Raw genomic sequence first — 13,488 nt, 5'->3', positions numbered from 1 at the left:
TAAAATACTTAGACTGTTATTCATTGTATATGTGTATAAAATGAATACCCTTCAGACAAGTTGATTCCCCCGAAATAATGAGCCCTGGTGAATAATTTCAAAGTTAACTTGGCGATCCCGGATGCGCAGAATGAAAGCAGGAAACACGCGAAAATCTAAAATAAACGCACAAAATGCTGAAATTACACCAACATCTGGAAAAGGAAAACACTGGAAATAAAGTTTAACTTCTCGGGGTTTTGATCCCTCAAGATCCACCGAGGTTTTTGAACTAAGGACTCCAAAGCAGCTTTAATATATAATATATAATATAAAATGAACGTGCCTGATTCCAATCTCATTTCATAGATTCGTTAATAGGGGCTCACAGTCTCACTGGTTTAGACAGTTTAATAATTCATTACTAGTTTGATGAAGATACAATAAGTGATGCGGGACTCTGCAATGATCTAACTGTGTTTTAAACCCAGCACCTTCTGAACGCCAGCATCAATAGCGGCGGCGGAGTGCTCCTCCCCTGACATACGATAGCCCATAAATGGAAGGGACATTAGTCGCTTAAAGAGCAAGAATTGTCTCCCTTCACCCACGCACTCGAGAAATCCCGCGATACGGTACAACTTTCCCTGCTAAATCTCGCCGAAAGCTACAAGGTCCCTGCACACCGCCGTTATTCCCTCAGATACCACCGCCGAGAGCGCAATCACACAGCAACACTGAGAGTGAAACCAGTTTTGAGGCAGGAAACGCTGCAGCCGATCATGGCTTCCGGGTCCTCCAGCCTAAGTTTGGGAGATGAACTGAATTGCCCCATTTGTCTCGATATCTTTATCGATCCGGTTATGTTAGATTGTGGCCATGATGTCTGCCGTCAGTGTATCCTGCAGTGCTGGGAAAAAGAGAAAAAAGCTTTCTGCCCAGAGTGCGGGGAGGTATTCCGAGACAAAAACCTGAAGGCCAATCGAGCTTTGGGAGTTCTGTCTAACAAAATCCGAAACTTAAACATGAAGAACACGGTGGATTCCAGCAAAGTTTTCAACCCGTTTTGCGACGAGCATCAGGAAGAACTGAAGCTGTTTTGTGAAACGGACAAGAAACTGATCTGTGTGATGTGTCTGGACAGGAGAGACGGACGGAGCCATAAAACCCACAACTTCATGCTGATTAACGAAGCTGTCGAGATCTACAAGGTAAGAGGGCGACAGGATAAGAGGGGGGGTTTTCAATGGTCGTTTTTGGTTTTCAGTCGCGACTGTTTAGCGAACCCTTCTCTACTCTGAGTTTCGATTTTAATTGCAGGAGAAAATGAGGGTGAACCTACAGGCTCTGAATCAGAAGAAAACGTCTGTTCAAAACGTTCTGTTAAAGCAACAGCAAAACATCTCAGAAATCCAGGTAAAATTCTCACCCTGCGGGGCTGCTCGGACCCGCTGTTATTCTGTTAACTTCTCGAGTTCAATATTACACAGCACCAATTTATTTTCCCTTCCCAGGAACAGTCCAACAGTTTGCAAAAACATATCACGTCCGAATTTTCCAAACTGCGCAGCGTTCTGGACGAAAAAGAGCGGTCTTTAGCGAAGGAGCTCGGTGACCAAGAAGAGGATATTTTAAAGAAGATGGAGATAAACCTTCGGGAGATTCAAGATAATTTAAACGAGACGGAGGAGAAGTTGTCGAGCGTACAGCTGCAGCTAACCCAGCAGGATGCCTTCATCTTGCTGAAGGTAAGGTGGCTGTTTTGGTGAGTTCAGTAAAATTACAGATCATGAAATTGTCAACAGGAACATTATAACAACAACAACAACCTGCATTTATATAGCGCCTTTGATGGAGTAAAACGTCCCCAAGGCGCTTCACAGCAGCGATTATCAAACAAAATTTCACACTGAGCCACATAAGGAGATATTAGGACAGGTGCTCGGTCAAAGAGGTAGGTTTTAAGGAGAGTCTTAAAGGAGGAGAGAGAGAGGCGGAGAGGTTTAGGGAGGGAATTCCAGAGCTTAGGGCCCAGGCAGCTGAAGGCACGGCCGCCAATGGTGGAGCGATTAAAATCGGGGATGCGCAAGAGTCAAGAATTGGAGGAGCGCAGAGATCTCGGAGGGTTGTAGGGCTGGAGGAGGTCACAGAGATAGGGAGGGGGTGAAGCCATGGAAGGATTTGAAAACAAAGATGATAATTTTAAAATGGAGGGGCCGCCGGACTGGGAGCCAATGTTGGTCACCGAGCACAGGGGGTGATGGGTGAACGGGACTTGGTGCGAGTTAGGATACGGGGCAGCAGGGTTGTGGATGAACGCGAGTTTATGGAAGGTGGAAGATGGGAGGCCGGCCAGGATCAGTCAAATCTAGAGGAGACACAGGCACGAATGACGGGCTGAGCAGCAGGGGAGCTGAGGCAGGGGTAGAGACGGGCGATATAACAGAGCTGATTTGAGGGAAGTTTGGGAGGCTTTGTCAGGAAGCAAAGTGAAATATTTCCAATCCTTTTTATTTTGTTAATGCGTTTTATGCGGTTTCTCTGGTTCATTGAAAGCACAGCATGTGAAAATATGTAACAGCTTAGTCAGAGTGTGAAAGAGAGCAGGGTATATTCGGATGAGACATTGGACCGAGGCTCCTTCTGCCTCTTATCCCGGTTCAGGTGCATGGGAAATGATCTGGTCGAAATATTCGATAAAGAGCTGCGAGCTTTGCCGATGTCCTGGCCAACATCTCTCTCTAAATCAGCACTTACCAAAAGCAGGTTAAGAGGTCACCAGTCTTGCTGTTAATCGCTCCCTTTGCTCACCCGCAGCCCGCCCTGAACCTGCCCGCCCTCTCTAACTGCCCCAAACCATCTCTGATCTTCCTTTTTCTCTCTAAGGCCTTTCCATCTGTTGCTACCTCCAAGTTTCATACTCGCGGTCCCCTGACGGAATCCCCAACGGATGCTCTGCTTGCTGCTCACGGTCAAACCGGGGGGGGGGGGGGGGGTGGGGGGCTGACCTATAACCCCAGCAATCTACTCAAACCCACGATAGCTGGGGGCAGAATTTGCGCTGGGGTTCTCACTGGGGGTCATCCGCCGTAACTTCGGTGGAATTTAGCCCTTTGCGCCGTTTCTCTGTGGTTTCCACCAAAGTTTCAGCGGGAGGTCGGGAGAACCCTCACGGGAACTCTACCCCCTTATTTCCACCCTCAGTTTCGCTGGGCTCGGCCCCCAACTTCACTTCCATCAGGCCGAAACCCTTACCTAGACCTCTGTCACCTCCAGTCTCGATTTTGTCAAGGGGTCTCCCTGTCCGCCTCCTGCCCTCCGCCTACCGTAAGATGAGACTCGTCCAAAACTGCAGTCCCATCAACCGCAATCCTCACCCACCTACCCCGCCTCCCTTTCCTGACGTTCCGCAACGGCTGGGTGTCCGTTTCTCTCTCTGTGGAGTGAGGAATTTGGGACGGTGGTCCGGGCGGAGGTGGGAAACCACTCTTGGGTAAAATTTCCGCAGGGATTTCCCATTTTTGTCGGGTTACTACGGCTGAAACCCCGAAAAACGGGATAAATGGCCCGTCACCTATTTCGCCCGGTTTTCCGCCGATCCTCCGGCGAAAATTAAGGTAATAGATCAGAAGAACCCTCGCTTAAATTCCAGATGCGCGGCCCTAAAATTCCAGATGCGCGGCCCTAAAATTCCAGATGCGCGGCTCAGTTGGGGTTATCGAACCACAGAGGGTTTGCTACAAAAGGAAGAGGTCGTCAGCCAATCGGGTCTGTGCTGGTTCTTTGCTAGACCAATAGAACGTGGACTCCACTGCCCCGTCCCCATCCCATAACCCTGTAACTCCCGCCGCTTCAAATGGTTGTCCTGGTGATTATGCTTTAATTGTTCCTGTTTATCATAAAATATTGTTCCTCATTAACTGATGGGGAAATAGACGAGTCACATTTACGTGTCTATATGAATGGGATGTATGGTGTGCGGGTCAGATAATAATGATGTCCCTAACCTTGAAATTACTGTTGCTCATATCAGTGATGAACGGTTAATCCATCGATGCATCATTTATCTCTGCTACTTTAGTGCAGGTGTTATTTTACACAAGTTAATGCCTCGATTGAATTAGCAGATAGGAATGCCATACCGGCCTGTTAAGCATTGGCCACCAAGCAGCGACTCCTGGCCATTATTTCTGCCCCTAGTCGAATCCTTGTACAAAACGGTGATTTTTTTTCATACGTGCCTTTCTATCTTTCTGGGCGTTTCTCAAACGAGGAAGGTGAGTTTTCGACATTTTCTACCGGGTCCCTTGCTCCATTGTGTCGCACGGTTACATCCCCTGCCGCCTGCTGCCACTCCTCCATGTGGTTACTGTGAGCTCCAATCTCTGTTTTGTTCACTTTCAGGAGGATCCAGATAAGGGAAAGAGGTATGAATCGATCTCAATTGAATCTGTCCATAAATTAACGCAACTCCATATTTTAGTGCCAATTTTCAGTTTCTAATGTTCCTAATTTACATTATTAGTGACAGCAATTATCAGACGACAGTAGCAGAAGGCAAGCTCCCTCTGGGGTCATTCAAGGGACCTATCCAATATAGAGTGTGGCGAGATATAATGGACGTTATCAACCCCGGTAAGATGGTATCTTTTTTACCCATAAAATCCACAGTGAGACACAATACGTTCAAGCACACGAGACAATAGAGGCTAAACATGACATTTTCAAACCTGTATTTTTAATTTAATACAGGCAAGTAAAGGACCATCGTGCAAGGACTCTCGGTAAGTAGAAAAGCATATGACACAAGAGGAGTTAAATCGAGATGTAGTGGCCAAGCTTGAATTATAATAGCCCATAGATTGTAGGAGACAAGAAAGACAAAGGGACCTATAATAAAATATAAGTTGCACGAATTTCTACAAATTAGGACATAGCTAGCTGGCTGATGTGGAATTAATATCACTGCTACAATCTCATTAAAACGGTAACACCATAGAATCAAGGAATCTTACAGCACAGAAGGAGGCCATTCGGCCCGTCGTGCCTATGCCGGCTCTTTGAAAGAGCTATCCAATTAATCCGATTCCCCTGCCCTTTCCCCATAGTCCTGCAAATTTTCCCCTTCAAGTATTTATCCAATTCCCTTTTGAAAGTTATTATTGAATCTGCTTCCACCGCCCTTTCAGGCAGCGCATTCCAGATCATAACAACTCACTGCATAAACAATATTCCCCTCATCTCCCCTCTGGTTCTTTTGCCAATTACCTCAAATCTGTGTCCTCTGGTTACCGACCCTTCTGCCACTGGAAACAGTTTCTCCTTATTTACTCTATCAAAATCGTTCATGATTTTGAACACCTCTATTAAATCTCCTCTTAACATTCTCTGTTCTAAGGAGAACAATCCCAGCTTCTCCAGTCTATCCACATAACTGAAGTCCCTCATCCCTGATACCATTCTAGTAAATCTCCTCTGCACCCTCTCTAAGGCCTTGACATCCTTCCTAAAGTGCGGTGCCCAGAATTGGACAATACTCCAGCTGGGGCCAAACCAGTGTTTTATAAAGGTTTAGCATAACTTCCTTGCTTTTGTACTCTATGCCTCTATTAATAAAGCCCAGGATCTCGTACTTTTCTTAAACAGCATTCTCAACATATCCTGCCACCTTCAAAGATTTGTGTACATACATCCCCAGGTCTCTCTGTTCCTGCACTCCCTTTAAAATTGTACCATTTAGTTTATATTGCCTCTCCTCATTCTTCCTACCAAAATGTATCACTTCACACTTCTCTGTGTTAAATTTCATCTGCCATGTGTCGGCCCATTTCACCAGTCTGTCCATGTCCTCCTGAAGTCTGTTACTATCCTCCTCACTGCTTACTACATTTCCGAGTTTCGTATCGTCTGCGTACTTTGATATAAATGTTTGGGGTGGAATTGGTCTTCATCAATGGAAAGGAAAATCTGCTGGGGTCTAAAACAAGCTGCCGATTTGCTATCGCCCATTTTGCGCTACTTTCAAAGACCAATTTTACCGCAATCTATTCTATTAGAAGAATAATCCAGATAAAAACACAAACAGCCAATTCCACAATCCAACAAAATCTTTTGTTTTCTGGATGGTGGTCATAACTTATATTTTTCTAATGCTTAAGAACATAAGAAATAGGAGCAGGGTAGGCCATTCGGCCCCTCGAGCCTGCTCCACCATTCAATCAGATCATGGCTGATCTTCGACCTCAACTCCACTTTCCCGCCCGATCCCCATATCCCTTGATTCCCTGACCCTGGGGACAGAGACCTTGGGGACAGAGACCCGGATCCTGGGGATAGAGACCCTGGGGACAAAGACATTAACCCTGGGGCCAAAGACACTGAGGACAGAAGACCCTGACCCTGGGGACAGAGACATTAACCCTGGGGACAGAGACACAGAAGACAAAGACCCCGGGGACAGAGACCTCGGGGACAGACAATATGAAAGGAAACCGGTTACATTAGCTGTTACAGAAAGACAAAATGCAATCGTCACTCGACAACTTATTTTTGAGAATCTACCGGGTAATTTTAATTGTAAGTAACAGTGTAAAATGGGCGATATCCTATAACGTCTGATTTTCCCTTCTATTGACTTATTTATTGCCCCTAGTTTTGGGGTACCCCATAAGTGCAAATGTCTTCTCTACATCTACCCTATCAAACCCCTTCATCATTTAAAAGGCCTGTATTATAATAACCCTCAGCCTATTCAGTCTTTCAGAAAATTAAATGGCACGTGTAAAACAGGAGGCTACCACCTGTACAATGTGAGACGGTTTGGAGACCTATAAGTTGGTGATCAGAGAATCAGACCACGTGGGTTAGGTTATTTAAAGTGTTTACTCGGCTCAACTGTGAACTTTGTGTCAGGGGTTTATGGGAGTGGAATTCCCCGCAGGTCTGGGGTGCAAAAACAAGCGGCGGCGGATCAGCCGCCCGTCATATACCCCGCCCAAAGTCTGTGGGGAGGAAAATCAGCCGACGTGTGAAAGGAGCAGCCAACTGGTTTGGGGGCTTCACCAATGCTGAATTTCACTCCCTGTGCGTTCAAGGCTTTCCCAGTTCAGCACTGAGCATCTACCGAATTGGCAGAGGGCACCGTTTCTTCAGCTGAGACCTTGAGCATGAAAGATCCCAAATGTCCTATTTTAACCAGGCCGCCCGACGGGAATGAGGTGATAACGCCCCTGAAAAGCAGTGCTGCAATCCACTCCCCATTCCTGTTGGGATCCTTCCCAGTGCCATATTTCCTGGGCCCTCCCGCTGGGGGACCAGGCATTGGCCTGGATCAGATCGGGACCACATTACCACCTGCAAATCAGGGTTAATTGAACTACAGAGAAATTCGATGCAATTTCGAGGGGCAGTTGTGCGAAACATGTTCTGTCCAGTCATACAAGTATGGTGCAGTAGAAAAGGCCCTAGAATTATTCTTGTGGGACCAGGAAGAGCAGGAATTCTTGTTCGGGTTCCACAAGAATGGAGGGGCCACTGCCACCCTGAACTCTCTCTCTCGTACCCCGTCATACCAACTTCCTGCCTGCCAGCCAACTCAGCTTTCGGACTTCCAGTTATTGCATTGGCCCGGGGGTAGCGAGCTACACGCTAACACTCGTTCGATGTGTGCAGCGCGCTGGTGCCATGGTCATGATTCCAGCCCTCGAAATGGCTTCTAGCCTCCCGTCAGCAGAAACGGGCGAGCGCTCCACCCATTGCCCGCCCGTTCCATGCTTGGAGTTAAAATCTACCCCCCCCCCCACAAGTTCAGCCACCTTCCCTCAACCAACACCCACCAAAACAGATTGAAGGTGACATTTCACTGGGGCAGAGACACAAAACGGGCGATTTCGCATCTGCCACCCATTGTAGGAGTCGTCCCATAATCGGACGGGGCCTATAACTGGCGGAAGATGTAATACCGCTCGTTTTGCATCCCGGCCCAAGGCGAATGTCACCCCCATTATCTGGTCATTCGCTCATTAGTTGAGGAACCTTCCCCTATGTATTGCGTTGATCTATTGCCTATTAAAAAAAAGTGACTGCACTTCCAAATTAATTCGTTGGCGGCGGGCCGGTTTTGGGGTGGCCCCCGGGGGGCTTGAAGGAGGTGAAATCAGTCTTTGGAGAAAGCGTCAAAAGGGCGACTGAGAACCAGCGGCTGATTTTACACTGATTTGAATGCAGTTTTACTATCGCCCATTGCACCGATACATCTCACGATAAATTTCAGCCCAGAAATGCTCTATTTGGAGTATAATTGGTCTGGGGCGGTGACGCAAAACAGGCCATGGCCATCAATTGAACAGAAACTCGGGTGGAGTGCAACATGGGCGGACGATTCGCTATCGCCTGCTTCACGCTAATTTATAGCCCAATTAATTCAAAATTCTTACCTTAAAGGAATGAATAACTCACATAACAGCACATCCGATTTCTTTTTGTGCATCAGGCAGGTTTGTGGGGTCTTATATTTGGCATTTTATTCCCCAAAAACCCAACCTCAAATTATACGATGAGCAAGTACGGCACATGTCCTGTTTCACGAAATAATGCTGTTCTCATCTCAATCGTTGATTAACTATTTTCTTTAACTTTCTCTCAGCTCCAGCCTCTCTGACTCTGGACCCGAGCACAGCGCATCCCCAGCTCGTCCTGTCCGAGGACCGGACCACCGTGAGACTCGGAGACAAACAGCGGCAGCTCTCGGATACCGCGGATGGGTCCGATCGCGATCTTAGTGTCCTGGGATCGGTGGGGTTCACATCAGGGAGACACTACTGGGAGGTGAACGTGGGAAACAAGACGGCGTGGGATCTGGGTGTGGCCAAAGATTCCGTGCGAAAACGGGCCTCAAATTCGGCGACGGAAGCAGGATACTGGGTATTGGGGCTGAAAAACGGGAATGAGTACTGGGCGTCCACAGCCACTCCCACCCGCGTTACCAACAATTTGAAGGCCAGGAAGATCGGAGTTTACCTGGACTATGAAGGCGGACAGGTGTCCTTCTACAATGCGGGCAACATGACCACTCTCTTTACTTTCACTGACTCTTTCGCTGGCAAAGTCTACCCTTACTTCAGTCCTGGTTCTAACGAAGACAGGAAAAACGCAGAACCTCTGATAATCCTCCAAGTCAAAAACCTTTAACAGTCATTATTTTTACTTCTTAAGGCCGCATTGTAGACCCCCCTTTTACTCCCAGGTGTTTCTGTATAATCCCAATTGTAAATCCATTTCTAATCGGTATGGAACTAATGCGCTGAGCTCACAGATCTCCGGGATCATATTCCAATCGCGCCCGACTCCTTGATTCTGATCCCCTAATCTAATGTATCCGCCCAGGGTTACTCCAAGCTGTTCCGGAGCTCCTGGCCCGGTGTTCTCTGTCCTCCACCCTTGACTGTGATTTTTAAGCATTGAAGGAGTGGACTGTTTTTCTGGCCTGTCCAGGCAGGGACATGTGCTGGGAAATTCACCAATTTGCATTTAAAATGGTGCAATCCGTTCGGTGCATTTTCCCACTTCTATTTATTTCTTTCACTTTTGTTTTGTACCGAACCTCAGGATAACACACGTGGCAAAAGAGTTCCAATTATATTCACATACTTACCGCATTTACTGGGCCGATGGGTCACCGGTCCGTAGTATGATTTCCATGAGGTCAATAGAAGACTCATTTGCTGTGTCTATATCACCGTCTCTCTTGATTTCTCTGAGTGCTGTTTTACGCTTTTCCTTTCTCCCTGGTATTTCTCTGTCCCCGTGTTTCTGTTATCTGCCCCGCGACCTTTACACTCTCCCAACTCTGCCCGTTACCTCCAGTGACTTCCTCCAGATTCTACAACCCAAGAGGACACCTCCTGTAGACACCCACTGTTCCCGGGCTCCTGAACAGCTGTATCATTTGCAGCCGGCTCCTGGCCCCCTGAACACCTGGCCAGTGGTTGGATCCAAACGTTCTGCGGATGCACTGCACCCGGATGCCTCGGACCCCAATTTTATACGTCTCTTGTCCCTGCTATAGAAAGCCACATGTTTGCCTTCCAGACTTTGTTTTAATGGATCTTTAATTTCCTCTGTCACCTATTGCGGGAATTTGCTGACAGTAAAATATGGCCCTTGGAAGGACATTACGAGATATTAGCGCTATGGCAACCCTTCACGTTCTCCTTTCCGCTATTTTAGCATTGGTGCTAAACTGTTTAAAACAAACGGGTTAATGCTTCCGCTAAAATAGCAGAGACGGAAATTTCAGACCAACTCGTGAAATTCTGGCGTGTTGGCGCCCAGGGCCGCGATTTCAGGCCCACAACCCCATTGTCAACCCCTCGAAGATATTTTGCAAGTTTTCGTTCTGGTTTGTTATAAGAATAAAGTTTTCTGAATTTCTCTTGGTAACTATGTTTAGAAGCATCATAAACACATTGGGAAAGATTCCTTTGCTCCACGTTTCCAGCGAAATGCTAAATATGTTCTTTCTAAAAGAACACGGCCCTCAAATCATGCCGCGGGGAGCTGGGGAAAAGGCGCTGCCGAAATTTGTGTCTAAAATCTGAATGAAGGAATTTACGATAACACCACTCGCGGGAGCAGAATGATTCTTAGCCCCCGCCCGGTTAGCGCATTATTTCCGTGATGCACAAAACGATATAATGGAGGGGAGGGGGGAATTTTAACCTAACCTGCCCATTGTGAAACTGGCGGGATCGGTTTTACACCCCGTCCGATTTTACTCTCTCTTGAAGTCATTGTGTTCTTTGTAATGGGCAGGGGCAGACTTCCTTTGATCAATATGCGTCAGCCACATCGTGAAAATACCGCAATCTTTCCCTTGACTTCTATTCAAGCTTTTTAAGGGAGCGCGTTATCAGTTTGCTAGGGAAATAAAAATGACCAGAGAAAATCTTTTGCCACGGAAGTTCACGTGGACACCAGACGGATTGCCACGCGTACAGCACATTTCTTGTGATCTCAAAGGGGATTCGTTTTGTAGAGAATGCAGATACGCTCAATATCAAAAATTCAGAAACCCCACGCTGTCACAGCGAGCTAGTCCTTACATTCTCATTGTCACTACCACAGAGAGGTCTAAAGTTAGCAGTACTTATTTGATGCTATCTGAATTCTTGAAATAACAGAACAATTTATAATGTAGTTTCATGGTACGTTCAGCTGCTTTTGATTGTATGAGAACAATAAAAAAATATCATGATATAACAATATTCAATGTAATTTATGAATATGTCTGCAATTATTTGCTCTTAGATATGTTTTGATTTTTGCTTCAAGGGAGATCCAACTGAGATAATTGAAAATGATGAGAACTTTTGATAAAGTAATCGGGAAAAGCTATTGGCCTATCAGTCGGTAACTGGAAGATTTAAATTTAGGATCCCCACCAAAAGAACGAGAGGTTCGGGGATTTGTTTACACAAGGGTCCTTAGGACAGGGGCTGGCCTGCCAAAAAATAAGAGTGGGGGCAGAATCCAGAATTATTTTTTTTGAAGGAAAGCGATAAGTATTTGGCAAAGAATAAGTTTGAAGTATAGATGTAGGCGAAAAGGGAATGGGCCTCAATGATTCGTTCTGTCAGAGAGCCGACACACCGCTGTGTAGCTCTGGTAAAACACAGATCAGCCGCGAGAGGTAAATTATATTTCTTGGCTAAAAACAATTTACATTTCATTCATTGCTGGGCACGTGCCTCACTTATTTTACACAATTGATTGGGTTGCTATGTGCAATGATATTTTTAAAATTATCTTCAAAAGCATTACTTATTGCAGCCGGAACGATATTCTCCCAAAGGTGATAATGGGGAGAGATATTGAAATGGGCCCAAAATGGACGTGATATCAGGGGGTTTGGTGCGTGATCAGTTTCTGTACTGAACCGGCGGGCGTTGAGGGAGAATGCGGATGGGGAGAGGTGTGAGAACAGGGTGTGACTGTTCCTCCCCGGCCCACACCAAATCCGAAGAAAAACCAAGGTGCAGATTTTGGGAGCGGCCTCCATCGGTTTGGTTAGGCTGGTGACCTCCTGGAGAAACTGAGAGCATTTCTCCAGGAAACATGCAAATAGTATAAGGACACTATATACTTAGTGTGCCGTTTGAAAGTGTGCCAGCAAATTGAATCAAGAGGGAAAATACGCGTCCAAGGCCCGGACCAGATTTTCTTCTGCGCAAAGCCACAGAAATCCCGAAAAAAAACAGCATTAACGCAGAAAAAATCTACCGCGGACCAGGTGGGGGTCCCCTCCATTTAATTGTCAGCTTTCTCCGATTGGTGACCCTCTCGCCTGTGGTGGGTAAGACTTTGCTTCAGAATCTGGGCTGAACTTCAGTCCAGCAATGAAAGGGTGGGCCTTGTAACTGGTATTGCGGACACACCGCGCATTATCAAAACCGTCTATATTTTATTTCCATTTACTCGGGGCGGTTTCTGTCACTGGCCGCCAATCGGGTTATAGAAATGTGTCTTGGGCAGCGGTGCAAACCGGGCGGTGTTGCTCGGGCCGCCTGTTGTACGGCTCGTCCAATATTGAGTTTCATTCAAGTCGACGGAAGGGAATAGCCTATCGGGCCGGGCGTATAACAGGCGGCTGATGCCATTCCGCCCGTTTTGCACCACCGCCCGAGTTTCTCCCAATTTCCCAATCAATACACCCACAATACTCCGTGTTCCCTGGACTCCTGATCAGTTGATTAGTGGGCTGTACATTGCACATCGCTCTTGGCCCTCTGATATCCTGATCAGCGCTCAGACGCAATCACTGAGGGTGTAATTCGTCCTGGTCATTGGCGCAAAACGGGCGGTAGCAAATCGGCACTCCATTTTACACCCACCTGATTTTCTTTCCAATTTAAGTCAATCCGGGTTGTCGATTTGCTAAATCAAAAGCAAATTACTGCGGATGCTGGAAATATGAAATAAAAACAGAAAATGCTGGAAATACTCAGCAAGTCAGGCAGCGTCTGCGGAGGAAGAAACAGAGTTAACGATTCAGGTCAAGGGCCTTTTGTCGGAACTGGTAGAAATTAAAGATTTAAGTTTTTAAGCAAGTGCAGAGTCAGGTAAGGGGAGAGGGAGGGGAGGAAAGAACAAAAGGGAGGGTCTGTGATAGGGAGGAGAGCAGGAGTGATTAAATGATAGAAGGGATGATGGTGCAAGGCAAGGAGGGTGGGAATGGGACAAGTAAAGAGACAAAAGATTGATCAGGAGGAGCTGTAATTGATCAGGAGGAGCTGTAATTGATCAGGAGGAGCTGTAATTGATCAGGAGGAGCTGTAAATGGTAACAACAGAACCATTCCCAGCACCTGCTGACCGAAAAAATGGGAGCAGTGGTTCTGATCTGAAGTTATTGAAATCAGTGTTGAGTCCGGAAGGTTGGAAAGTGTCTAAATGAAAGATGAGGTGCTGTTCCTCGAGCTTACATTGAGCTTCATTAGAACAGTGTAAGAGG

At 46.6% G+C, this 13,488-nt stretch overlaps 1 protein-coding gene across 2 annotated transcripts; it reads left to right on the top strand.

Moving 5' to 3' along the window:
• The first annotated feature begins 377 nt into the window (after positions 1-377).
• On the top strand, positions 378-11,228 carry LOC137305084 (zinc-binding protein A33-like). 2 transcript variants are annotated; one of them, XM_067973865.1, is made up of 7 exons: positions 378-1,190; positions 1,300-1,395; positions 1,494-1,727; positions 4,384-4,406; positions 4,505-4,614; positions 4,732-4,763; positions 8,624-8,680. In XM_067973865.1, the coding sequence occupies exons 1-6, from the start codon at positions 762-764 to the stop codon at positions 4,737-4,739; spliced, it is 900 nt and encodes a 299-aa protein (XP_067829966.1). In that variant the 5' UTR covers positions 378-761; the 3' UTR covers positions 4,740-4,763; positions 8,624-8,680. The 2 variants fall into 2 exon arrangements, with proteins under 2 accessions (XP_067829966.1, XP_067829965.1); XM_067973864.1 differs by lacking the exon at positions 4,732-4,763 and having other exon boundaries at positions 389-1,190; positions 8,624-11,228.
• The last annotated feature ends 2,260 nt before the right edge of the window (positions 11,229-13,488 follow it).

The sequence above is a fragment of the Heptranchias perlo genome, chromosome 39 (assembly GCF_035084215.1).
Source record: "Heptranchias perlo isolate sHepPer1 chromosome 39, sHepPer1.hap1, whole genome shotgun sequence".
Classification (NCBI taxonomy): Eukaryota; Metazoa; Chordata; class Chondrichthyes; order Hexanchiformes; family Hexanchidae; genus Heptranchias; species Heptranchias perlo.
Note: the sequence above shows the minus strand (reverse complement) of the source record. Positions and strands in the feature narration are given on the sequence as shown.

Coding starts and splice junctions, on each gene's coding strand:
- LOC137305084 (XM_067973864.1), top strand. CDS start 762: ATGGCTTCCGGGTCCTCCAGCCTAAGTTTGGGAGATGAACTGAATTGC. Junction 1,728..4,383: donor ATGCCTTCATCTTGCTGAAG/GTAAGGTGGCTG, acceptor GTTCACTTTCAG/GAGGATCCAGATAAGGGAAA. Junction 4,407..4,504: donor GATCCAGATAAGGGAAAGAG/GTATGAATCGAT, acceptor TTACATTATTAG/TGACAGCAATTATCAGACGA.